At 42.7% G+C, this 25,063-nt stretch overlaps 1 protein-coding gene across 2 annotated transcripts; it reads right to left on the bottom strand.

Moving 5' to 3' along the window:
• Positions 1 to 4,705: 4,705 nt before the first annotated feature.
• On the bottom strand, positions 4,706 to 24,176 carry LOC137305062 (cytochrome P450 2K1-like). 2 transcript variants are annotated; one of them, XM_067973840.1, is made up of 9 exons: positions 23,727 to 24,002; positions 22,428 to 22,590; positions 20,594 to 20,743; positions 19,111 to 19,271; positions 17,065 to 17,238; positions 15,817 to 15,958; positions 7,606 to 7,793; positions 6,972 to 7,113; positions 4,706 to 5,471 (listed from the first exon to the last, which is right to left on the bottom strand). In XM_067973840.1, the coding sequence occupies exons 1-9, from the start codon at positions 23,925 to 23,927 to the stop codon at positions 5,293 to 5,295; spliced, it is 1,500 nt and encodes a 499-aa protein (XP_067829941.1). In that variant the 5' UTR covers positions 23,928 to 24,002; the 3' UTR covers positions 4,706 to 5,292. The 2 variants fall into 2 exon arrangements, with proteins under 2 accessions (XP_067829941.1, XP_067829942.1); XM_067973841.1 differs by lacking the exon at positions 22,428 to 22,590 and having other exon boundaries at positions 23,727 to 24,176.
• Positions 24,177 to 25,063: the final 887 nt, after the last annotated feature.

Below are 25,063 nucleotides of genomic sequence, written 5' to 3'. Positions count from 1 at the left end.
ACAAATGAAAATAAGGCAATGACAGACTTGTTGAATAATGACTTAGTGTCAGTCTTCACAGTAGAGGAAGAGGATAATATATCTGACATTCCAGGGAAACTAATAATGAATCAAGGACTGGAACTCACTAAAGTCAATGTGAGCAAGGAAACAGTATTAGAAAAAATAATAGCACTGAAGACTGACAAATCCCCAGGATCTGATGGTTTCCACCCCAGGGTTTTAAAGGCAGTAGATGAGGAAATTGCAGATGCTTTAGCCATAATCTTCCAAAGCTCTCTCGATTCAGGAATTATCCCTTTACGTTGGAAAATTGCAAAATGTGACTCCATTATTTAAGAAAGGTGAGAGAGAGAAACTAGGAAATTATGGCCCTCTTAGTCTAACATCTAATATGGGGACGTTATTGGAATCTATAATTAAGAACAAGGTGACTGAGCACTTAGAGAAATTTGAGCTGATTAGAGAGCCAACACGGATTTGTAAAGGATAGGTCATGTCTAATGAACTTAATTGATTTTTTTGAGGAAGTAACTAAAGTAGTAGACAGGGGAATGTCTATGGATGTAGTTTATATGGACTTCCAGAAGGCATTCGATAAGGTTTCACATAAGAGACTGTTAGCTCAAATTAAAGCTCATGGAATTGAAGGCAATTTATTGACCTGGTTAGGAGATTGGTTAGGTGGTAGAAGACAGAGAGTCGGGATAATGGGTATGTTCTCAAATTGGAAGGAAGTGACTAGTGGTGTCCCACAAGGATCTGTGCCGGGGCCTCAACGATTCACCATATTTATTAATGACTTAAATAACACAATAGAGAGCCATATATCCAAGTTTGCCGATGACGCAAAGATTGGTGGCATAGTAATTAGTAAGAGACATTGATAGATGAAATGAGTGAGTTAAACTGTGGCAGAAGGATTTCAACGCAGGTAAGTATGAGGTCATCCATTTTGGATCAAAAAAGGATCAATCGGAGTATTTTTTAAATGGTGAAAAGCTCGGAACAGTGGAGGTCCAAAGGGATTTAGGGGTCCATGTACACAGATCACTAAAATGTAGTGGTTGGGTACAAAATATAATCAAAAAGGCTAATGGAATGTTAGCCTCTATAACTAGATGGTTAGAATATAAAGAGGAGGAAGTTTTGCTACAGCTGTACAAAGCCCTGGTTAGACCCTGGAGTATGTGTACAGTTCTGGGCACCATAACTTAGATTGGCCTTGGAAGGAGTGCAGCGCAGATTCACCAGAATGTTACCAGGGCTCCAAGGGTTCGATTATGAGGAGAGATTCCATAAACCAGGTTTGTATTCCCTGGAATATAGAAGGTTAATGGGTGATTTGATTGAGGTTTTTAGGGATTTAGAAAGGAATTGATAGGTTAGATAGAGAGAAACATTTTCCACTGGTGGGGGAGTCCAGGACAAGGGGACATAACCTTAAAATCAGAGCCAGGCCATTCAGGAGAGAAGTTAGGAAACACTTCTTCACACAAAGGGTGGTAGATGTGTGGAATTCTTACATTGAGTTACATCGAGTCTACAGCACAGAAACAGGCCGTTCGGCCCAACTGGTCTATGCCGGTGATTATGCTCCACACGAGCCTCCTCCCTCCCCTCTTCATCTCACCCTATCAACATACCCTTCTATTCCCTTTTCCCTCATGTGTTTATCCAGTTTCCCCTTAAATGCATCTATGCTGTTTGCTTCCACTACTCCTTGTGGTAGTGAGTTCCACATTCTAACCAACCTTTGGATAAAGGAGTTTCTCCTGAATTCCCTATTGGATTTATTAGTAACCATTTTATATTTATGACCTCTAGTTTTGGACTCCCCCACAAGTCTCTGTCTCTCCCACAAAAACCAGTAGATGAGGGCTGTGCAGTAGACGTGGTCTACATGGACTTTAGCAAAGCCTTTGACAAGGTACCGCATGGTAGGCTGTTACGTAAGGTTAAATCTCATGGGATCCAAGGTGAGGTAGCCAATTGGATACAAAATTGGCTTGATGACAGAAGACAGAGGGTGGTTGTAGAGGGTTGTTTTTCAAACTGGAGGCCTGTGACCAGCGGTGTGCCTCAGGGATCGGTGCTGGGTCCGCTGTTATTTGTTATTTATATTAATGATTTGGATGAGAATTTAGGAGGAATGGTTAGTAAGTTTGCAGATGACACCAAGATTGGTGGCATTGTAGACAGTGAAGAAGGTTATCTAGGATTGCAACGGGATCTTGATAAATTGGGCCAATGGGCCGATGAATGGCAGATGGAGTTTAATTTAGATAAATGTGAGGTGATGCATTTTGGTAGATCGAATTGGACCAGGACCTACTCCGTTAATGGTAGGGCGTTGGGGAGAGTTATAGAACAAAGAGATCCAGGAGTACAGGTTCATAGCTCCATGAAAGTGGAGTCACAGGTGGATAGGGTGGTGAAGAAGGCATTCGGCATGCTTGGTTTCATTGGTCAGAACATTGAATACAGGAGTTGGGATGTCTTGTTGAAGTTATACAAGACATTAGTAAGGCCACACTTGGAATACTGTGTACAGTTCTGGTCACCCTACTATAGAAAGGATATTATTAAACTAGAAAGAGTGCAGAAAAGATTTACTAGGATGCTACCAGGACTTGATGGTTTGACTTATAGGGAGAGGTTAGATAGACTGGGACTTTTTTCCCTGGAGAGTAGGAGGTTAAGTGGTGATATAATAGAAGTCTATAAAATAATGAGGGGCATAGATAAGGTAGATAGTCAAAATCTTTTCCCAAAGGTAGGGGAGTCTATAACGAGGGGACATAGATTTAAGGTGAGAGGGGAGAGATACAAAAGGGTCCAGAGGGGCAATTTTTTCACTCAAAGGATGGTGAGTGTCTGGAACGAGCTGCCAGAGGCAGTAGTAGAGGCGGGTACAATTTTGTCTTTTAAAAAGCATTTGGACAGTTACATGGGTAAGATGGGTACAGAGGGATATATGGGCCAAGTGCAGGCAATTGGGACTAGCGTAGTGGTATAAACTGGGCGACATGGACATGTTGGGCCGAAGGGCCTGTTTCCATGTTGTAAACTTCTATGATTCTATGATTCTATGCTAGCTCTATTAATAATTTTAAATCTGAGATTGATAGATTTTTGCTAGCCAAGGGTATTCAGGGATATGAAGTCAAGGTGGGTGGATGGAGTTAGGATACAGATCAGCCGTGATCTCACTGAATGACGGAACAGGCTGGAGGGGCTGAATGGCCTCCTCCTGTTCCTATCTATCTACCTATGTTTCTATCTATCTATCTATCCCAAGACAGATTTGACACTTCAACTTGTGTACTAGTAAATAATCCAGTACTGACCAGAATGGGCAGGTTTTTGCTGAAACATGGATTGGATTCAACCTGTGAAAATCATTGAAACTGGAAGTGTTTTGAATCAGGAAGTGCTGAATGTGAACATGGCTTCCAAACTGCAGGCGGAAAGCCTAACAGAGGAATTAATTTGTTCGATTGGCCTGGATTTGTTTAGCGATCTGGTTATACTGGAGTGCGGGCACAAGGCTTCTTCGACAGCACTTCCCAAACCCGCGACCTCTACCACCTAGAAGGACAAGAGCAGAAGGCACATGGGAACAACACCACCTGCACGTTCCCCTCCAAGTCACACACCATCCCGACTTGGAAATATATCGCCATTCCTTCATCGTCGCTGGGTCAAAATCCTGGAACTCCCTACCTGACAGCACTGTGGGAGAACCGTCACCACACGGACTGCAGCGGTTCAAGAAGGCGACTCACCACCACCTTCTCAAGGGCAATTAGGGATGGGCAATAAATGCCGGCCTCGCCAGCGACGCCCACATCCCATGAACGGTGTTGGGAAAACGAGGAGACAAAATCCTGCCCGAAATGGTCTGTACCGCCTTCTTCCTTTTCACCTCCTGTGATTGGAAGACACAACCTCCATGTAATGGTTAAATTATGGAGGATGCAACCATGGCTCCATCTGACCTAGTGGTCACCAGTGGCATCAAGCTATCCTGGGAAAGAGCGTGTTACACACAACTCCAAGAGAAAGCTCAAAGCCTCCAGTATGCTCAGTTCACATACACTACTCAGGAAGCAAACCTCGTGACATGATGAATGGTCGGTGGAGAAATGTCACAGTTTGCACTTCTCACGGTAACAAGTGCTGCTCAGTTGTTTAAGGATTGGAGAGCCCGATTGGAATCTCCCGGCTCACCTTAATTACTGGATCACTTCCTCTGGGCTCCCCCTGTGTTGGCGCTGAGGATTCGCGGCTCCACGGCTCAGGGTGGGAAGTCTGTTTTGGGCGGTAGCGCAAAATGGGCAGCAGCGGATCGGCCGCCCGTTATAAACTCCGCCTATTTCCTTTCCACCACCCATTTTGTGCCCCATTGAAATTGAATTTTATGCCTTTCGTTCCTTATTTTTAAAAGTGCAAGCATGAAAATAAGTGATCGGCTCCCTTAACCAGTATTGGGTGATAAATCTGTTCATATCTCTGTACAACTACCCATTTCGATCTTTGCAAACTGCATTATTGATACAAGCAACGAGGCGGCACTGGAGGATGGAAAGTGGGTGAAACAGCCCTGAGCTCCCATCGACACTGATCCCACTCAACCACCGGCTTCTGCATTTTGAGGAACATTTTCTAATAACCAACGACATTTTACATAAGACTTCATTTTTTTAGATATTTATTCACCACGTTAATATTAATCTTACAGCAGATATGTTTTCAGGAACATGTAACGAGTGCCTGTGCGCAGCTGTGCGATTAGTTTGGAGTCCGAGCAAAGCGTGCAGTAAGCGGGCTGGTGAGATAGTAAGAATCAGAGAGAAGTGTTATTTATTGTATGATTAGTTCATAATGGCTTAACCTTTGATCAGATATAATCCATTAGTTAAAAAAAAAGTATTTTCGACGTCCCGGTGACCTTAATGCTCTACATAAAGGGCAGATTTTTATTTTAAAAATTAATAATTCGTACAGGTTGGGTTACAAGTAAAATATCTGGACTGGAGACTTAATTAATTTGCACATAGAATCGCAGCGCTGGATGGAATTCAAGATTTTTTACAATTGGAGAAAATTCTCCGTTGATTCGTTGCTGTTATCGCTGTTGTGAAATGACACGACATACTGTGCAAAGAATGAACAATTTTGTAACATCTACACTAAAGGTAAGGGCAAAGCGGTTATGATGCAAGCCAGGTGGGGATACACACCTATAATCATTGACCAGTGAGTGACCTGTAGGAACCGTGCTGGCCATCAGCGGGGCACAGCACAAACTTTGTGAGGCTTTGGGACCAGTGTAAATCCCACTCGTGGTGTGAGGTCCAGGTCAGTAACCCCGGGCGGGGCTTGGAAGTGAAACTTCTGCAGCAGAGTTGTGAAGAACAGGAAGAGTTCCACCTTGGCCAATGTCTCACCGGCACACGTCCTCCCACCTGAAAAAGAACAGTAAAATAAATTGAGAAGCGCCCGTCACATTTCCAATTGACTTCGGGGAGAAATGATTTAGTTACACACAAGCTTTCCACCAGTAAATATCTGGGAGTGAACCCGTAGAAACATACCAGGTGGCCCCAGTGTCATGAACCCCGAAAAACCACCATACTTTTTTTTGTCGACACAGGTAATAAATCCCCAATCACACAAATTAAACCAGAATGCAATTATCCTCACCCACTGTGCACTCATTCCGCCAGTAAGTGGTTGGGTCCTGAGGGGTATTTCAGAAGCTGGAGATTTTGATATATAAAATGGTCTCAATTTTATTAACTGTTGATATGCTTGTGCTTTGTACGCGTTCATTTCAAACAGATTCGAGAATTCGGCAGCAACAGTCTGAAAAGTATCATTAACGCAGTTTGCAAAGATCACATTGTTTCACCAGCTGCCCAGTGTGATACTGAACTTTGAAGACCGTGATGATGCTTGATCTGCCCTTAGTGAGTAAATCCTACGCAAGGCAGCAGAGTGGTGTGTTACTATTAGCGCTATCAACGGTTCCCGTCCTAAAATCGCTGCCCTGCGAATTCTGTTGAGAAATGCTTGTACACGGAGGTCGGATCAGGACTCATTCCGGATTGGCGATAATGCCCTCCATAAACAAAATAGTCCACTAAAATTGACCGTCTGGACTCACATACGAAGCATGGCAACTAATCCAACTAATCCAAGCAAGAGTGCGGATAGCAGCCCTAGAACTGTAACCCTAGCAACAGTCAGCACCTCCAGGGGAGGACGTGAGGACATGTTCGAAAGTGAAATTGGCTTCCTGTATCTGTACGGTCGTGATGTGGAGATGTCGGTGATGGACTGGGGTGGACAAATGTAAGGAATCTTACAACACCAGGTTATAGTCCAACAGTTTTATTTGAAAATCACAAGCTTTCGGAGCTTACCTCCTTCGTCAGGTGAGTGAGTGAGAGGTTCTAAAATCGCATAGCATATATTAGGCTGGGAGTCAATCATATCACAGCAATCAAAGGTGTTGTTGGTGTTCAGACAGGTTAGCCACGGAAAACATTACATCCCAGTATACTGAATACACAATGGGTCAGATTACACAGACAGAGAGAGAAAGAGACCCGAAAGGCAGAAAGAGAGAGAGAGAATGTCCAGTTGTATTAAAAACAGACAACTTTTTTTCCCCTGCTGGTGGGGTTACGTGTAGCACAGAAAGGCTCATCATTTGATTGGCTCAGTCAAAAAGGCAGCAGGAAAGATTATTACAGGGAGGTGAAATGTTTTCACTGGTGTCAAAGTGGGAAACTCATCCACAGGGAGCTTTGATTAGAATATTTGTATTCTGGGCCAAATGACATCTCATTATGGCATTTTTGAGGTTGCTGCTGGTCGCAACGAAACATTGTTCTCAACAGTGGCTACTGTACAAGTGAAAATATTTTACAAAAGGAATCCATAATTCTCCCATCCGTTACCTGCAGAGAAAGGCATGAAGGCATTTCTCTTCACAAACTGCCCCTCAGCATCCAGGAAGTGAGACGGGTTGAATTCGTTTGGTTTTTCCCACTGAGTTTCATCGTACAGCACCGAGGTCAGTAAGGGAATCACGTGAGTTCCCTGAAAACAAACAAAAAAAATCTGACTTTGTGCATGTTTCTGACTTCGATGGAGAGTGAAATCGGGCCGGGTGTAAAACCAGTGTTGCACCTGATCCTGTCAGGCTCCAGCGGACAAGTTAGGTTAAAATTGCCCCCACATTGTTGTTAAAAGGTTGTAATGGGTCATCCCCCACTATTAAAATTACGGTTCCAGATTTCCTAATTGAGAATGTCCAAATTACTCCTTCGAATTAGTTTCTCTTCAAATACTGTGACTGTTTCTATTTAGAAAGTACATCGAAACTACAGCACAGAATCAGGCCATTCGGCCCAACTGGTCTATGCTAGCATTTATGCTCCACAAGAGCCTCCTCTCTCCCTACTTCATCTAACTCTTTCAGGATATCCTCCTATTCCTTTCTCCCTCCTTAAATGAACTTTAATATTACATTGCAATAATAACTCCACGCACAAGTTGTCAAATTTAATCCTCATTTGTCTTTAAATCTACCTTCGGAATGAAATATCCTCTGAAATGTGTGTCCACGGTTGTTGAATGAGGCAAGTTCATCGGGACAATGTTGGCAAACCTCTGGATTTCGTGTATCACTGCGTCAGTGTAGGGCATGAGTTTCCGGTCTTCTGTTCGAGGGAATCTCCCGGCTCCTATCACTCGATCAATTTCTTCCTGAACTTTCTCTGAAATAGAAAATGTTTATAATGGGGAGAGAGTTTGGGGCCCGTTATGTTTGTTCAGGGAAAACGATTCAGTCGCCTACAAACTTCAATAGAACCGAATATCAGGCCAGGCGTAAAACAGGCGGCCGAGGCGATAAGCGTTACGATCCAAGAGAAACTTTATGACTTGCCAGTGAAGACACCGAATGCACGAAAAATTGCAGGACACTGCTGTAATAATAGTGCTAAATACTTTACTGTAACTACTATTGTTTATAAATGTTCAGAAGAATTTGATTGAAAGTGTATGATTAACTAATCTAAATCAGAGAATTTCTTAAGGATAATATTCCAACACCATCGATATTGCGGGAAGTATTCTATTGAATTTGCATCTACGAGAGGTCAATATTATTTTGATTATGGTGAGTGACATCAGTTTTGTCTGGAAGTCCAGACCCGCTTTTATGCACCATTGTAATAAGCACGTTTACATCAGTTAATGCGAGGATGGCAGATCAGCTCTTTCTGAAACCAATCACCCGAGGTTTCGCTCATTAACGTGACCAATTTGGTGCTAATCTTGGGGTTATTTGAGTACTAGGCTCCAGGGCCACTAGGAGCCAGATTGAGGCTGACGCATTTTATTTTAAGGCAGATTCTTACAGCGATCGGACACAGGAGGATTTTCTCCATTAGTGAGGGCTGGATTTGAGCACTGGTCCCAGATATGAAAGACCATTGTTCAACACTCTACACCAATATATTGATGTCAACTACAGATCTTCATCACATGTCCCTCAGAGGTCATGTATAAAGGACTGACCAGGTAATGCTTTTAACAGCAACACAGAGAATTACATAGAATTATATATGCTACTCAATTACTCCTTGTGGTAGCAAGTTCCACATTCTCACCACTCTCTTGGTAAAGAAATTTCTCCTGAATTCGCTATTAGATTTATTAGTGACTATCTTATATTTATGACCTCTAGTTCTGGTCTCCCCCACAAGTGGAAACATTTTCTCTACGTCTACTCTATCAAACCTTATAGACCTCTATCAGGACAGCCCTCAGTCTCCTCTTTTCTAGAGAAAAGAGCCCCAGCCCTGTTCAATCTTTCCTGATAGGTATAACCTCTCAGTTCTGGTATCATCCTAGTAAATCTGATTTGCACCTTTTCCAGTGCCTCTATATCCTTTTTATTATAGGGAAACCAGAACAGTTCACAATACTCCAGGTGTGGTCTAACCAAGGTTTTATACAAGTTTAACATAATTTCTTTGCTTTTCAATTCTATCCCTCTACACATGAACCCCAGTGCTTGGTTTGCTTTTATTATGGCCATATTAACTTGCGTCACTACTTCTAATAATTTGAAGTGAGGAACCAGATGTAGCAGGAAGAGCTGAAACATGGCTACATAAGAACAGGACTGGCAACTAAACATTGCAGGTTATAACTTAATCAGAAAGGAGAGGGAAGGAAGAAGCGGGTTGGAGTAGCTGCACTAATTAGAGACAACATAATGGCAGTAGAAAAAAGGGACATCACTAACAGAAGGATAGAAACCGAATCCATATGGATTGAAATAAAAGATAAGAAGGGATCGATCACACTAATAGGGGTATAGTTCAGACCACTAATAGTGGAAAGGAGGTGGAGGAAGTAATAGGTAAGCAAATAAGTGACATGAGTAAAGGACGTAGAATAATAATCATGGGAGATATTAACTACCCCCAAATAAACTGGCAAGCAGAGGAAGGTAAAGGGATACAGGGAATGGAGTTTATACAATGTGTGCAGGGCTCCTTTCTTACCCAGTATGTAAAATGCCCAACAAGAGAGGACGCACTGCTGGATCTAATAATGCGAAATGAACTAGAACAGGTAAGAGAAGTAAGTGTAGGGGAACATCCAGCAATCACAACATAATAAGATTGAAAGTAAAGATTGAGAAGCACGTAAGTAAGACAAAGACCAAAACAATAAATTGGTTAAAAAAAGCTGATTTTGAGGGGATGAGAATGGAACTAGGAAAATTAAATTAAAATCATTTACTGACAAGCAAGGAAATAAAACAACAGTGGGAAACATTTAAAACGGTGATCAATAGAGTCCAGGAGAAATATATCCCACCAAACAGCAAGAACAAACTAACCAGTAATGACACACCATGGATGAGTAAAGAAATAAGAGAAAAATTGAAACTAATGTAAAAGGCATATGCTAAGTACATAGACAAAAAAGGAGAGGATGACAAAAGGGAATATGAAAAGGTTAGGAAAGAAGTCAAAAAAACAATTAGGAAGGCAAAAAGAAACCATTAAATTAAATTACCAAGGAATATCAAAAAAATTGTGACGTATTCTACAGACACAGAAATAACAAAAGGAAAATGAGGATAGGGATAGGGCCACTAAGGGATACACATGATAAACTCACAGGTAATATCAGTGAAATGGCAGAAATATGAAATAATTACTTTGCTTCAGTATCTACCAGGGAGACTAATATGGTGGGCATGACATTAGAAGAAAAGATAAAAAAGATGTAAAGACATTTAAGATAGAAAGGGGGGAAACCAATTAACTTAACGTCGGTGGTAAGAAAGATGATGGATTGCATACTCAAAGATGAAATAGAGAAACATCTAGAAACCGAAAATATAATAAAGCATAGTCAGCACGGATTTCAAAAGGGAAAGTCATGCTTGACCAACCCTATTGAATTCTGAGACGAAGTAACAGAATATTGCAGACAAGGGCTATGCAGTAGAATCATAGAACCATAAAATCATAGAATGGTTACAGCACAGAAGGCGGCCATTCGGCCCATCGAGCCCGTGCCGGCTCTTTGTACGGGCAATCCAGTTAGTCCCACACCCCCGCTCTTTCCCCACAGCTCTGCAAATTTTTCCCTTCAATTATTTATCCAATTACTTATTGAAAGCCACAATTGAATCTGCTTCCACCACCCTTTCAGGCAGCACATTCCAGATCATAACTACTCGCTGAGTAAAAAAGATTTTCCTCATTTCACCTTTTGTTCTTTTGCCAATCGCCTTAAATCTGTGTCCTCTGGTTCTCGACCCTTCCGCCAATGGGAACAGTTTCTCTTTATTTATATTTTTTAAACCCGTCAGGATTTTGAATACCTTTGTCAAATCTCTCAACCTTCACTGCTCTAAGGAGAATATCTCCAGTTTCTCCAGTCTAACCACATAACTGAAGTCCCTCATCCCTGGAACCATTCTAGTAAATCTTTTCTGCACCCTCTCTCAGGCCTTCACATCCTTCCTAAAGTGCGGTGCCCAGAACTGGACACAACACTCCAGTTGTGGCTGAACCAGTGTTTTATAAAGGTTCAACATGACTTCCTTGCTTTTGTACTCTATGCCTCTATTTATAAAGCCCAGGATCCCTTATGCATTTTGAACTGCTTTCTCAACCTTTCCTGCCACCTTCAAAGATTTGTGCACATATACCTCCAGATCTCTCTGTTGCTGCACCCCCTTTAGAATTGTACTATTTAATTTATATTGTCTCTCCTCATTCTTATTACCAAAATGTATCACTTAGCCTGTCTATGTCCTCTTGAAGTTTATTACTATCCTCTTCACTGTTTACTGCACTTCTAAATTTTGTGCGATCTGCAAATTTTGAAATTTTGCCCTGTACACCTAAATCCATGTCATCAAAAAAAGCAGTGGTCCTAGTACCGACCCCTGGGGAACACCACTGTATACCTTCCTCCAGTGCAAAAAACAAACGTTCACCCCTACTCTCTGTTTCCTGTCACTTAGCCAGTTTTGTATCCATGCTGCCAGTGCCCCTTTTATTCCACGGGCTTCAATTTTGCTGACAAGCCTATTATGTGGCACTTTACCAAATGCCTTTTGGAAGTCCATATACACAACATCAACCGCATTGCCCTCATCAACCCTTTCTGTTACCTCATCAAAAAACTCAATCAAGTTAATGAAACATGATTTGCCTTTAGCAAATCTGTGCTGGTTTTCCTTTATTAATCCACACTTGTCCAAGTGACTATTCATTTTGTCCCAGATTATCATTTCTAAAAGCTTCCCCACCACCGAGGTTAAACTGACTGGCCTGTAGTTGCTGGGTTTATCCTTACACCCTTTTTTGAACAAGAGTATAACATTTGCAATTCTCCAGTCATCTGGCACCACTCCCATATCTAAGGAGGATTGGAAAATTATGACCAACCCCTCTGCAATTTCCACCCTTACTTCCCTCAGGAACCTGGGATGCATCTCATTTGGACCGGGTGACATATCTACTTTAAGAACAGCTAGCCTTTCTAGTACCTTCTCTTTATCAATTTTTAGCCCATCCAGTATCTCAACTACCTCCTCTTTTACTGTGACTTTGGCAGCATCTTCTTCCTTGGAAAAGACAGATGCAAAGTACTCATTTAGTACCTCAGCCATGCCCTCTGCCTCCGTGCATAGATCTCCCTTTTGGTGCCTAATCAGCCCCACCCCTCCTCTTATTACCTGTTTACTGTTTGTATGCCTACAGAAGGCTTTTGGATTCCCTTTTATGTTGGCCACCAGTTTAATCACATACTCTCTCTTTGCCCCTCTCATTTCCTCAATCACTTCTCCTCTGTAATTTCTATATTCAGCCTGGTTCTCCCTTGTGTTATCAACCTGACATCTGTCATATGCCCCCTTTTTCTGCTTCATCTTACTCTCTATCTCTTTCATCATCCAGTAGATGTAATATATTTGGATTTTCAAAAGGTCTTCGATAAGGTGACACAATGTAGACTCATGATTAAGGTCAGAGCATGTGGAGTCAGGGGACAGGTAGCAGAATGGACAGCAAGCTGGCTACAAAACAGAAAACAGAGAGTAGGTTAAAGGTGGTTACTCAGACTGGCAAAAGGTGGGAAGGATCAGTACTGGGAGCACTGTTGTTCACCATATACATCAATGATCGGGAATCGGAAGTACAAGTTCAAAATTTGTGGGCGACACCAAATTGGAGGGTGTTGTTAATACCGAGAAGGACTGCAACAAAATATAGGAAGACGTTAATAAACTTGCAGAATGGGTATGTAATTGGCAAATGAATTTCAATATACATAATTGTGAGATATTACATTTTGGTAGGAAGAAAAAGAGGGCCACATACTCCTTGGGCTCGATTTTCGCACCCGCAATCAGGTGCCTTCATGACGGGGGGTGGGGTGGGCTGCGAAAATCGGGGATTCCCGGGGCGGGTCTGGAGCCTGGCTCCAACCCGCCCACTTCCGGGTTCCCCAGTGACGCGCTGACATGCGCGCGCAGCCCCCACATGTGGGACTCCCACCGGCAATTAAAGCCGGTGGGATGCCACTTAAAGTAATTAAACAGGTACTTCAGGTCATTTACAGACCTGATTGACCTGATATTTTAGAAAGGCTGGGATTTTGAAATGAACTGAGACTGTTTCCCGTACTGGGGGAAACACTCCCAATTCAAATGGACGTGTTGCAGCCATCAGCCTGTGGCAGCTGCAAAGGTCCATTTGACAGGTGGGGGGTGGGGCGGGGAGACCCTCACTCATTGCAGGAGGCAACTCTGTCACTTTGGACAAAGTTTGGCCTCTACCACCCTTCTCCTGACAATAAAATTCACAAACTTCCACACTTACCCCGGTGTCCAGACACATGTACCTACCTTGCGGACCCCCTCAAATGTACATCTTGCAGATGGGGGCCGCCATAGCTGTAGTCATGACCTCCTTGGAGGACGAACAGCATCACCAGCCTCGCCGGCCACTCCGTCCACCTCTGACACGTGGAGCTCCACAACACAGTGCTGTGACACATCCACCTGCACAGCAGGAGGGAGGGCAACCGCAGAGAGAGATGCATCGCAGAGGGCACTACCCTCGCCACAGGGGCCACAGACCGAGGCTCAGCTTCCTGGACCTCTCTGAGCAGCAGTGCACACGGAGGCTCAGTCACTCGACATGTAGTCGTGGACATCTGCAGCCTCCTTCATGCCGAGCTGCTCCTGGCTGGCCCGAGCACCATCTTCTTACCTGTCGCTGTCAAAGTCACCACTGCCCTCAACAACTTCTCCTCCGCATCCTTCCAGGGTGCCACCGGGGACATCGCCGACGTCTCTCAGACGTCTGCACAAAAGAGCCCTGCAAATACACTTACACCCACTCTGCAGTGACACAATGGGTGGCATCAGTTGTGGGTCTTCATTGTGATCCTCAGGAAAGGGCATTATTGCACAAACCAGACAAGATTCACAAAGACGTGGCAGTAGTGATGACAATATAATATGTTATGTGATTTGATCAGAAATTAAATATAGGTAAACACCATGACAAACCCTCAAACACACTTGTGCATCCCCTTCATGCTCACGACACGTTTGCCTTACACTTCCTACGACACATATGTGATGCATGCCCTGCGGCTGCAGCACAGGTAGTGGCAGATTGAGTGAGGCTGACTGTGAAAGAGATGCATGAGAGGGTGAGTATGAGATAGAGCCATGAGATTGTTTGAGGATTGGGTTGAGTGGTAGTGGTGGGATGAGTACTGGCGAGGTGAGTAAGTGCAGGTAAGATGAGGATGAGCTTTGAGTGGGTGTGAGGGGTGATGTGACAGAGTAGTGTTGGCAGTGCAGGAGGAGATGTGGGATGGGGGTGGTGATATGGCAGACGGAGTGTAGGAGAATGAGTAAGTGCACTCACTTTGGCTGACCTACTTAGGTGATTGAAGCGCCTCCTGCACTGTATGCAGGTGGGCGATATGTTGGTGGTGCTGGTGACCTCCTCTGCCACCTCGAGCCAGGCCTTCCTGGTGGCAGAGGCAGGCCGCTTCCTCCCGCCCGCCGGGGGGAAGATCTCTGTCCTCCCCCTCCTCACCCCATCCAGTAGGACCTGGAGTGAGGCATCATTAAACCTGGGAGCAGCCTTCCCCCTGGGCTGCTCCATGCTGTAATTTTTCCTATTTCCTGCAGCTTCGGTCAGTGGAGGACTGCCCCTTTAAATAGGGCTCCTCCAGCTGACAGATCTTGCTGCGCATGTGCAGCACAGGTAAGAGGCTCCAATTAGCCTGCGATTCTGTGTGGAGCACCCTGATTTCACCGACCCCCCGCTGAGAACCCGCCACCCTGCTAATATCGAGCCCCTTGAGTCTAAATGGGGTAGAAGAGCAGAGGAATCTGGGGGTATATCTACTGCATTGCCCTTGTCTACAATTTCTGTTACTTCTTCAAAGAATTCAATAAGATTGATCAAGCAGAACTGTCCCCTTTCAAAGCCGTGCTGACTATTCTTTATTATATTTTTGGTTTCTAGATGTTTCTCTATTACATCTTTGAGTAAGGATTCCATTATCTTTCCTATCACCAATGCTAAGCTAATTGGCCTATAGTTCCCTGGATTGGTTCCATCTCCCTTTTAAATATAAGAATCACATTAGCTGTCCGCCAGACCTCTGGCACTATTCACTTTTCTAATGAATTTTTATATATTTGTAATAGTGCCTCTGCTGTCTCTACCCTAACTTATTTTAATATGCACGGAGGCAATCCATCCGGACCAGGGGTTTTATCCCCACCTTTCTATCTTAAATGTCTTTATATCTTTTTTGATCTCTTCATCTACTGTTATGCCCACCATGTTAGTCTCCCTGGTAAATACTGAGGCAAAATAAATATTTACTATTTCATCCATTTTGCTGTCATTACCTGTGAGTTTATCGTGTATATCCCTTAGTGGCCCTATCTGTATTCTGATTTTTCTTTTGGTTTTTATGTGTCTGTCGAATACTTCACTATTTCTTTTTATATTCTTTGATAATTTAATTTTGTAGTTTCTCTTTGCCTTCCTAATTGCTTTTTTAAAACTTCATTCCTAACCTTTTCATAATCCTCTCTTTTGTTGACTATGTACTTAATGTGTGCCTTTTTCTTTAATTTCAATTTAGCCCTTATTTCTTTATTCATCCACGGTGTATCATTACTGGCAGAAACTAACAGAAGCAAAGCTAATGATTTCTTACTCTGGATTTCTGAATATTTCATCATTATAAGTAGTCCCCAGCAGATGGTATTAGAGGTGGTCTCCGTGCCAGCAGAAAACAGGTCAATTGTTGTAATCGTCAAGTTCCTTTTCTGAAGTTCTGAATCCTGGTCTCCTGATTCCTTCAAAATTAATTAGAATAAAGGAAAATGTATCACATTTTTCAGGCAAATATTTGTCCACATAAATTACTGGACTAATCTGTGTAATTGAGAGTGGTAGCACTCTGACCTCTAATTCAGTAGGCTGGGGGATCAAGTCAGACTTCAGAAATTTGAGCACATAATCTAGGCTGATATTTCAGTGCAGTACTGAGGGATTGCTGCACTGTCAGACGTGCCATCTTATGGCTGAGAAGATAAACTGAGGCCCCAGTCTGCCCTCTCATGTGGACATAAAAGATCCCATGGCACTATTTGATGAAGTACAGGGGAGCTGCCCTGGGGTCCTGGCCAATGTTGAAACCTCAACCAAAAACCAATGATCTGGTCCTTATCACATTGCTGTTTGTGGGACCTTTATGTGCGCAATTTGGCTGCTGCATCACCCTACATTACAAGAGTTCCTACATTTCAAAAGTACATCATTGGCTGTAAAGCACTTCGGGACGACCTGAGGTCATGAAAGGTGCTATACGAATGAAAGTTCTTTCAACTTTCTTAATTCATCATTAGGCTTTAATGCATTCTGGTAGCAAAACAACAATTAAAAGATTGGTCTTAATTCACTTAAGGTATAAATCCATCTATCTTACAGATGTTAACATCGCTGATAAAATGAGAGTAGAATATGAGACCAAAGCATAAAGTATTGGCTGTTATATCAGGGTATAATTTCAAGATTATTATTTAAGGTAAAATAATATATGGCTTAAGGTGCCCATGAGGTAAAAACTTTTCAACAATTAAATAACGACTTTCCATGTTGGATTGTGCAAGTTTAAAACTCACACACCACCAATGTTATACATTGGACACAACCAACATCTGCACCATGTAATTAACACACTGAAAACAGTTTAGTACTTTTGTCAATCGGATAATAATGGGCACTTTGCGCTACACAGCGGTGGTTCTTTTAATTATCGAGTGATAAGATTGCCTGATACAATAACAGACTTCAGAATGCTGGATGAAAGTTTCTTTTTTATTCCACAAACCAACTTCTGCATGCAAGGTCAGAAATCTGCCCACGTTCCCTTTACTGCCGCAAAGGTGAGTCACTGTACTTGTTGTTGTTTCATGATTAACGCTTCGCTGAAGCTCCGGATATTGTTCTCACTCATCATTTCTTTGGTTGCTTTCAACAAACCATTAAAGATGTTGTGCATCTTCTGTTGATTTTTGATGATTGTTTTGCGATTCGGAATCAGAAATCCCAGAAATGGGTAAAAATTGTAGAGCTGAATTGGAAGAAAAATAACAAGCTCAGCCCTTCAATTCCTTAGCAGTGGATTCATTTACTTTCAATGCATGTAACAATGTGGAGGATAGTAAGAGACTTCAGGAGGACATAGACAGACTGGTGAAATGGGCCGACACATGGCAGATGAAATTTAACAGAGAAGTGTGAAGTGATACACTTTGGTAGGAAGAATGAAGAGAGGAAATGGTACAATTTTAAAGGAAATGCCTGAGCAGAGGGACTTGTGGATGTACATACACAAATCTTTGATAGTGGCAGAACAAGTTGAGAAAGTATATGGGATCCTGGGCTTTATTAATGGAGGCATAGAATACAAAAGCAAGGAAGTTATGCTAAACCTTTATAAAACACTGGTTAGGCCTCAGCTGGAGTATTGTGTTCAATTCTGGGCACCACACTTTAGGAAGGATGTGAAGATTTATTAGAATGGTACCAGGGATGAGGGAGTTCAGTTGTGTGGAGAGACTGGAGAAGCTGGGATTGTTCTCCTTAGAACAGAGAAGGTTAAGGGGAGATTAGATAGAGATGTTCAAAATCATGAACGGATTTGATAGAGTAAATAAGGAGAAACTGTTTCCAGTGGCAGAAGGGTCGGTAACCAGAGGACACAGATTTAAGGTGATTGGCAAAAGAACCAGAGGTGACATGAAATATTTTATTTTACGCAGCAAATTGTTATGATCTGGAATGCGCTGCCTGAAAGGGCGGTGGAAGCAGATTCAATAATAACTTTCAAAAGGGAATCAGATAAATACTTGAAGGGAAAAAAATTATAGGGCTATGGGGAAAGAACAGGGGAATGGAACTAGTTGGATAGCCCTTTCAAAGAGTCAGCACATGCACGATGGGCCAAATGGCCTCCTCCTGTGCTGTACCTATTATGATAATATGAACAAGTAACTTTTGGTGATGGTATAAAATGGGAGATAACTGATTTGCCGCCTGTTCTGCCCCCCACCAGATTTCCCTTTCCCCGGGGGAGTTTTACCCTTTGGCAATAATCTATAACGGGTGGCCGATCCGATATCGCCCATTTTATACCATCACCAAAAGTTAAAATTGCCCCCCATTGACTTCAATGGAGTGAAAAATTGGTTGGTATTCAAAATGGGCACCTGCCCCGTGCCCGTCAGGAGGTTTATGCTAAAAATGGGGCAAAATTAGCCCCATGGAGCAGCGGGTGTGTTGCAGGGTCCTGGTACATTCCTTCCAAAATTTACTCAGGCAGATGCCAGTGTGCGAATTGAATTTTTATTAGAATGTTGCCATAAATGAGGGATTACAGCTCAGTATTTTATAAAGTGTAATTATGTAGAAATTTGTGATAGTTTGTTTCTCTTGCTGAATGAGACAGCAACCACAGGGAACAAATTTAAGAACGAAGGGCGGTGAAAACCGTCTCGGACAATAGCACAAAACGGGCGCTGGTGAATCAATGGGATTGGATATCGGGCGGGCATATAACAGGCGGCCTAAACAATCCCGCCTGTTTTGCACTCCCATCCAGGACATATTTCTATCCCCATGGGCTGGGCGGCCTCTTTCTTTGCCATAACATTCCTGATTCTAAAAACGTTCAGAAACATAATAACACTTGTAACAATTTCAGCGTTGCACCAAGTTGACTTTTGCCACGTGTATCTTCTCCGAGAACATGTTTTCACAAGAATCCAATCCATGCGAGCCCCCCTCCCGCCCTCATACCTTAACACATATCACCAAAACACACCTTGCCAATGTTAAAAAAGATATTCTCAGCCTGTAATGGTCAGTTGAGGGAATCTCTGTTTTTACGAGATTTATGCAAGTGATCTAAAGAGTCAACCATACTACAGTAATATATAAAGACCTGTACGGTAGCTGATCCAAGCAGTCGAACGTTTTCATTAACCATGCTTGTTAGGCCGATAAATGTTTCATCATCATAATCAAAGCGGTCTCCAAACATGATTGAGCAGATGATGTTGCTCGTAGCGGAGTTCATAATACGCGTTGTATCAAAGGGCTGACCTGTTATACAACATTATACAACATACAAATAAGGCTATAAATATCAATAATATTTAAATCAATAATATTTGATTTTTTAAAATTCAGGATGTCACCAAACTTGAGAAGAACTGAGGTAAAGCAGGAAGCAGCGATTCGCTGATGCAAACTTTTGAGTTTAAAAGCTTGAAGATTGTAGGAGGAAGAAAAAGAAACAGGCAGGTGAGAGCAGAGCAGTTTTAATGTCCTTGGAAGTAATGTGGTGAGTTTTCATTTCGACGTTTCCAATAGAAGAGGAAAAATATGTCAGACCAGGGGCGTGAAATTTGTTTTGGGCGGTGGGGCGAAGTGAGCCACAGGGCATCCGCAGTCAGTTTTACACTGCGAACATTGGGAAGGGTGTAAAACAGGCTGCCGATGCACTATCGCCGGTTTTTGCACTACTGGCCAAGATGAAGGAATATAAAAAGTGCATTGAAGGGAACCAGAATGAATTTTCACTTTTACCATCAGCAATTGCAGCATTGGCAGCTCGTCGGTCCATTTTATGTCCAGACCGATATTCGTTTCCACTGAAGTCAAAGGGATGTTTGTACTAAAGACTGCCTGGTTCCTGCCTGATGGTAAAAGTGAAAATTCATTCTGATTCCCTTCAATGCACTTCTTATATTCCTTCATCTTGGCCAGTAGTGGCCGGCGAGAGTGCATTTTGCACCCGGAGGTAAAAGTGAAAATTCACCTGTATAGAATTTCACAGTACTAAAGGAGGCCATTTGTCCCTCTGTACTTCTACCTTCGTTTTTTGGTGATGCTCATCAATTTATACCCTCTACTTATCAACTTACTAACCAGTCGAAATTGTTTTTTGCCCCCAATTTATTTTGTAAAAACTTCTCAGAATTTAGAACGCCTCTATTGGTTCGCCTTATCCTTTTTTTTGTTCAACTAAAGAGAGCCCGATGTTTTCTGACCTAACTTTATATCTAAAGCCTCCAATTCCTGTTGGCATCTTAGTGAATCCAAGAGACCTTGGGTACTTTTTCAATTTGCTACACGGGCATGAAACTGGCATTTGCAGATCGACCGCATGCAATGAAACTGATCTGATTTTCTTTCATTGCCATCAATGCAAATAAAAACCCGCCGGTTTCTATAATGAGCAGCAGATCTGTCACGTCAGTTTTACCCACGGGTGACATGTTAAAAATTTACTCCATCAACTTATTTGTCGTAATGCAATTTAAGAAAGTTCTGTTTCATTCAAGTGAGAATCGTGAGCGTAGGCGAGAATTTCAGTTGAATTATTAATCATATTTCCTGTGTCTCACATACAAAGCTCTCACCTTTATGACTCTCAAACACATTTACCAATAAATTGGCTTCTTCAATAATCTTGTCTTCAATCGATTTCTTGCCCATCCCAAAGCCACGGAGAGTTGATATCGTAAACTTTCGTGCGTCTTGCCATTGCTTGTCCTCGCTGAATGTAACACCTGAAAGTGACACATAAACCAGCTGATCAAGTATTTTCTTCAATAGGAGTCCAAGTAAATGTGAATCATTTTCATTCTTCAGCTGCAACATTGTTCAGGCCCCAGATCTCCATTGCCCTTCCTAATGGCATTTGTTGAATATAGGGAGGGAGTAGACAAATCACTTAGAATGATAGGATCTCACGGCACAGAAGGAGGCCATTCGGTCCATTGAGTCTGTGCCGGCTCTTTCAAACAGCTATCCAATTAATCCCACTCCCCCACCCAGTCCCCATATCCCTGCAAATATTTTCTTCTGAATTCAATATATAGCCAATTCTCCTTTGAAAGTTATTATTGAATCTGCTTCCACCGCCCTTTCAGGCAGTGCATTCCAGATTAAAACAATTTGTGTTATAAAAAAAACTCCCCATCTCCCCTCTGGTTCATTGCCACTTATTTTAAAACTTGACTTGAGTTTTGTCAGTTCATTTGTTAGAGGGTCCCAGAATAGAATGAGGCAACACACTAAGGAACTAGGTTTGACAATCTAGCACTGACCAGCATGAATGTTTCACATGAAGATGACTGTAATTTTTTAACAATAATTCTCATGTTCGAGCAATACTAATATTTAAAGTCCTACAAGAATTGTTGGTGCTGTGGTGTTAGGTTTATAAAGGCCATGGAAAGTTTGCAAGACTTTACATTTCCATCACTATTCCATGGTGTCTGGTATTCAGAGACTGGTGTTATGTCGATGTGTTTGTGTTTCACCATCATTGGCAGTTTTTTCAATAAATTGAATTTTCGGAGCTTTTTATTTCATTTTCAAAGAGCCGGCACAGGCACGATGGGCCGAATGGCCTCCTCCTGTGCTGTACCAGACATGATACTATATACTGGTAATGGAGGTATGGTGTGCAGTGCAAAGAAATTCACTTGTCCACTCACTCCTTCCAATGATTTCTGTGTAGTCTTACTATGAATTTCAAAGTCATTTTGTAATAGTGCAAAACGGGCGATATCGAATTGGCCACTCCTTGCAACCTCTCCCGAGTTTTCCATTGAAGCTTACACTATCGTCCAAAGTTAAAATGACTCCCATTTACTCGTAAATTGTACTCTCGAATGTATTTAATCTGCTAAGGAAAGAACATTCTACAAGATAGAAATCGCTGTGATTTCTCTTTAGTTCCAAAGCAAAGAACACAAAGTGATCGAGATAAGGCCATTAACCTCTGATTGATTGTGCTCCAGAGATAATACTCCGAGGCCCGACCATCACCCTTGGCATAGATTTGCCTCCCTCTCCCCCACAGTGCTCCACCTCGGCGAAGGGCTGAACTCCAGTAACAGGCTCCAGCTCACAATCTCCGGATTGACCAGGAGCGAGAGCGTTACCGACTGAACCGGTGCTGATGTGGAGCCCGGTTGTAGAGGGAGTGGGTGGCAGACGGATTGCGGCTTAGCCCAGGAATGTTGGGAATGGGGAACCGAGCTCCTGTCAAAAAAAACTGTTATTGATGAAATTCCAGCTGGATTGGAATCGGTGCTCCGAACTCGCAGGTGGCCCCGAGAGACGCTGCTGAGGCGTAACTTAAGACTGGGACATACGACGCATTCTTCAATGTTCAGTAATAACAGGAAGGAAACGAACAGGACAAACATACACAGGAAAAAGTGGATTAAAATGTCAAATTACCGCGTCGAAATGTAATTTCTTCAAATATTGGCAAGTGTGGCCTCCCGGTGAATTGATCCGCATGATTCACAAGAGCGTCTCTCACTGTGTCGTAGCCGGTCAGAATCACAGCTTTCTGCGGCCCGAACTGAACTGAAAATACAGTTCCATATTTCTCTGAGAGCTAACAAAGAAAGATTTGTTTAATTAGATTTAAGTTTAATTTTTAGTGAGCCATTCCCAAACACATGCCAGGGAAAACAGAGAAAATTGGCCTTAAAAATTAGCAAATAAAGTTCAATGGGAAAGAATAGATCCTCAAACCGGTCTCTCTTCATAAAATCCAGTCTAAAGAGAGATGTCTTCGTTCTATTGTCCAGCTGTACTGGCAAAGTTACTCACATTCATCACAATTGACGTTAGTTTCCATCTGCTCCGTCACTTTAATTTCATGAATCAGTTCCAGTACTGATATAGTCCATGTAAAGGTAGATTGTATCCGACTGAAATGAGCTCTTTAACTGACCAGTAACTAAGTAAGCGTAACATTTATGGCCGAGATGATAAGTCCCGTTACCACCCAGACTTTTAACTCCGAATTGTTCGCAAGCGTGGATGAAGTTTAGAAGAAACCAACACCAGCGAAAGGTGGGAAGTGGTGCTCCGCAGGGATCGGTGATGGGACCTCTGGTGTTCACCATTTACATTAATGGTTCGCACTCGGGAATCGGAAATACAATTTCAAAATTTGCGGAGGACACCAAATTGGGGGGTGTAGTTAATATAAAGGAAGACTGCGACAAAATACAATAAGACATTAATAAACTTGCAGAATGGGCAATTCAATTTCAATATAGGTAAGTGTGAGGTGGTGCATTTTGTTAGGAAGAATAAGGAGGCCACACACTGCTGGGATAATAAGAGTCTAAATGGGGTAGAGGAGCAGAGGGATCTGGGGGTACAGATTCACAAATCACTAAAAGTAAGGGTGCAGGTTAATAAGGCCATAAAAAGCAAACCAAGCACTAGGGTTCATTTTTAGAGGGATAGAATTGAAAAGCAGAGAAGTTATGTTAAACTTGTATAGAACCTTGTTTAGACCACACTTGGAGTACTGTGAACAGTTCTGGTCTCCATATTATAAAAAGGATATAGAGGCATTGGAGAAGCTGCAAAAAAGATTCACAAGGATGATACCAGAATTGAGAGGATATCCTTATCAGGAAAGGCTGAACAGGCTGGGACTCCTTTCTGCCCCTCTCTGAAGCCTCATCCAATTTAACCCCCATAGATTTATTAACCGAAGGATTCTCACTTTACCTCCATGAGGGACCTGTCGATCCGTTTCAGGTCCAGTTGATGCAGGTTTCCGATCAGTGGGAGCGGAGCTGGTCCAGGAGGGAAGTTGGTCACAGCTTTGGGTTTGCAACGAATAATCGAAAAAAACAGCAAAATGACAAACAAGGTGAACAGCAACAGGGTCGAGGTGCTGTCTGTGAGAAAGAGACTGAAGAGAGCCATGGTGGACAAGATGATGTGTGTTGTGAACAAACTGGTTTCTTGCCTGTTGTTCTAGTGTGAGTTGTCCGCCCATTCGCCCTTCGGATTCCCCAAAACCGCCTCAATCACCTCACTGGTTTTACTGATTGTTTCTCAATCCAAACCTTCCCTGTTGCAGCAGTGTTTCACTTAACCCATCGTTGCACAATACTCTGATTGTTTACCCTGGACTGGTGCCCCAGAGGAGAAATGAGTCAATGTTCATTTCTGGCTCCGGACGGGTGGGAGCGATTCTCCCGCCATAAATCGTGAGAGGCTCGAAGCATTTTGATGGTCGGGTCTCATCAGCCTCTAAAACAGGCCAACTGTTCATGCGTTTTCCGGCATCGAGGGGCAGTTCGCCGATAACCCCCGCGGGAATCCGGCCGGCCCAGCGCCACAAAAAGAGAGACATAGAAACATAGAAAATAGGAACAAGAGTAGGCCATTCGGCCCTTCGGGCCTGCTCCGCCATTCAAAATGATCATGGCTGATCGTCTAACTCAGTACCCCGTTCCCGCTTTTTCCCCCATATCCCTTGATCCCTTTAGCATTAAGAAATATATCCATCTCCTTCTTGAATACATCGAATGACTGGGCCTCCACTGCCTTCTGTGGTAGAGAATTCCACAGGTTCACCACAGCGTCAAATGAATGGGCCTTCTCTTAAAGCGAGGATAGCAAATTAACATTGCAGCGATCACAAGCGGGCTGTAGGCTGGCTGGTGAGATAGTAAGAATCAGAGATAAGCGTTATTTACTGTATGATTAGTTATTAATTGGTTAACCTTTGATTAGATGTAATCCATTAGTTAGAAAGTATCTTCGAAGTCCTGGTGACCTTAATGCTCTACATAAAGGGCAGATTTTAAAAAAAATCATACAGGTTGGGTTGCAAGCAAAAAAAATTGGAAAGGAGACTTAATTAATTTGCACATAGAATCGTACCACTGGATGGAATTCAAGCTTTCTTTTAGAATTGGGAGAAAATTCTCAGTTGATTCGTTGCTGCTATCGTTGTTGTGAAATGACACGACATACTGTGCAAAGAATGAACAATTTTGTAACATCTACACTAAAGGTAAGGGCAAAGCGGTTACGATGCTATCAGATTGCTG

This window comes from Heptranchias perlo, chromosome 39 (genome assembly GCF_035084215.1).
Source record: "Heptranchias perlo isolate sHepPer1 chromosome 39, sHepPer1.hap1, whole genome shotgun sequence".
Lineage (NCBI taxonomy): Eukaryota > Metazoa > Chordata > Chondrichthyes > Hexanchiformes > Hexanchidae > Heptranchias > Heptranchias perlo.
This window is presented reverse-complemented; position numbering and strand designations above follow the sequence as displayed.

Coding starts and splice junctions, on each gene's coding strand:
- LOC137305062 (XM_067973840.1), bottom strand. CDS start 23,927: ATGGCTCTCTTCAGTCTCTTTCTCACAGACAGCACCTCGACCCTGTTG. Junction 22,591..23,726: donor TCGACAGGTCCCTCATGGAG/GTAAAGTGAGAA, acceptor TTTCTTTGTTAG/CTCTCAGAGAAATATGGAAC. Junction 7,114..7,605: donor GAGGATATTTCATTCCGAAG/GTAGATTTAAAG, acceptor GTTTGTTTTCAG/GGAACTCACGTGATTCCCTT.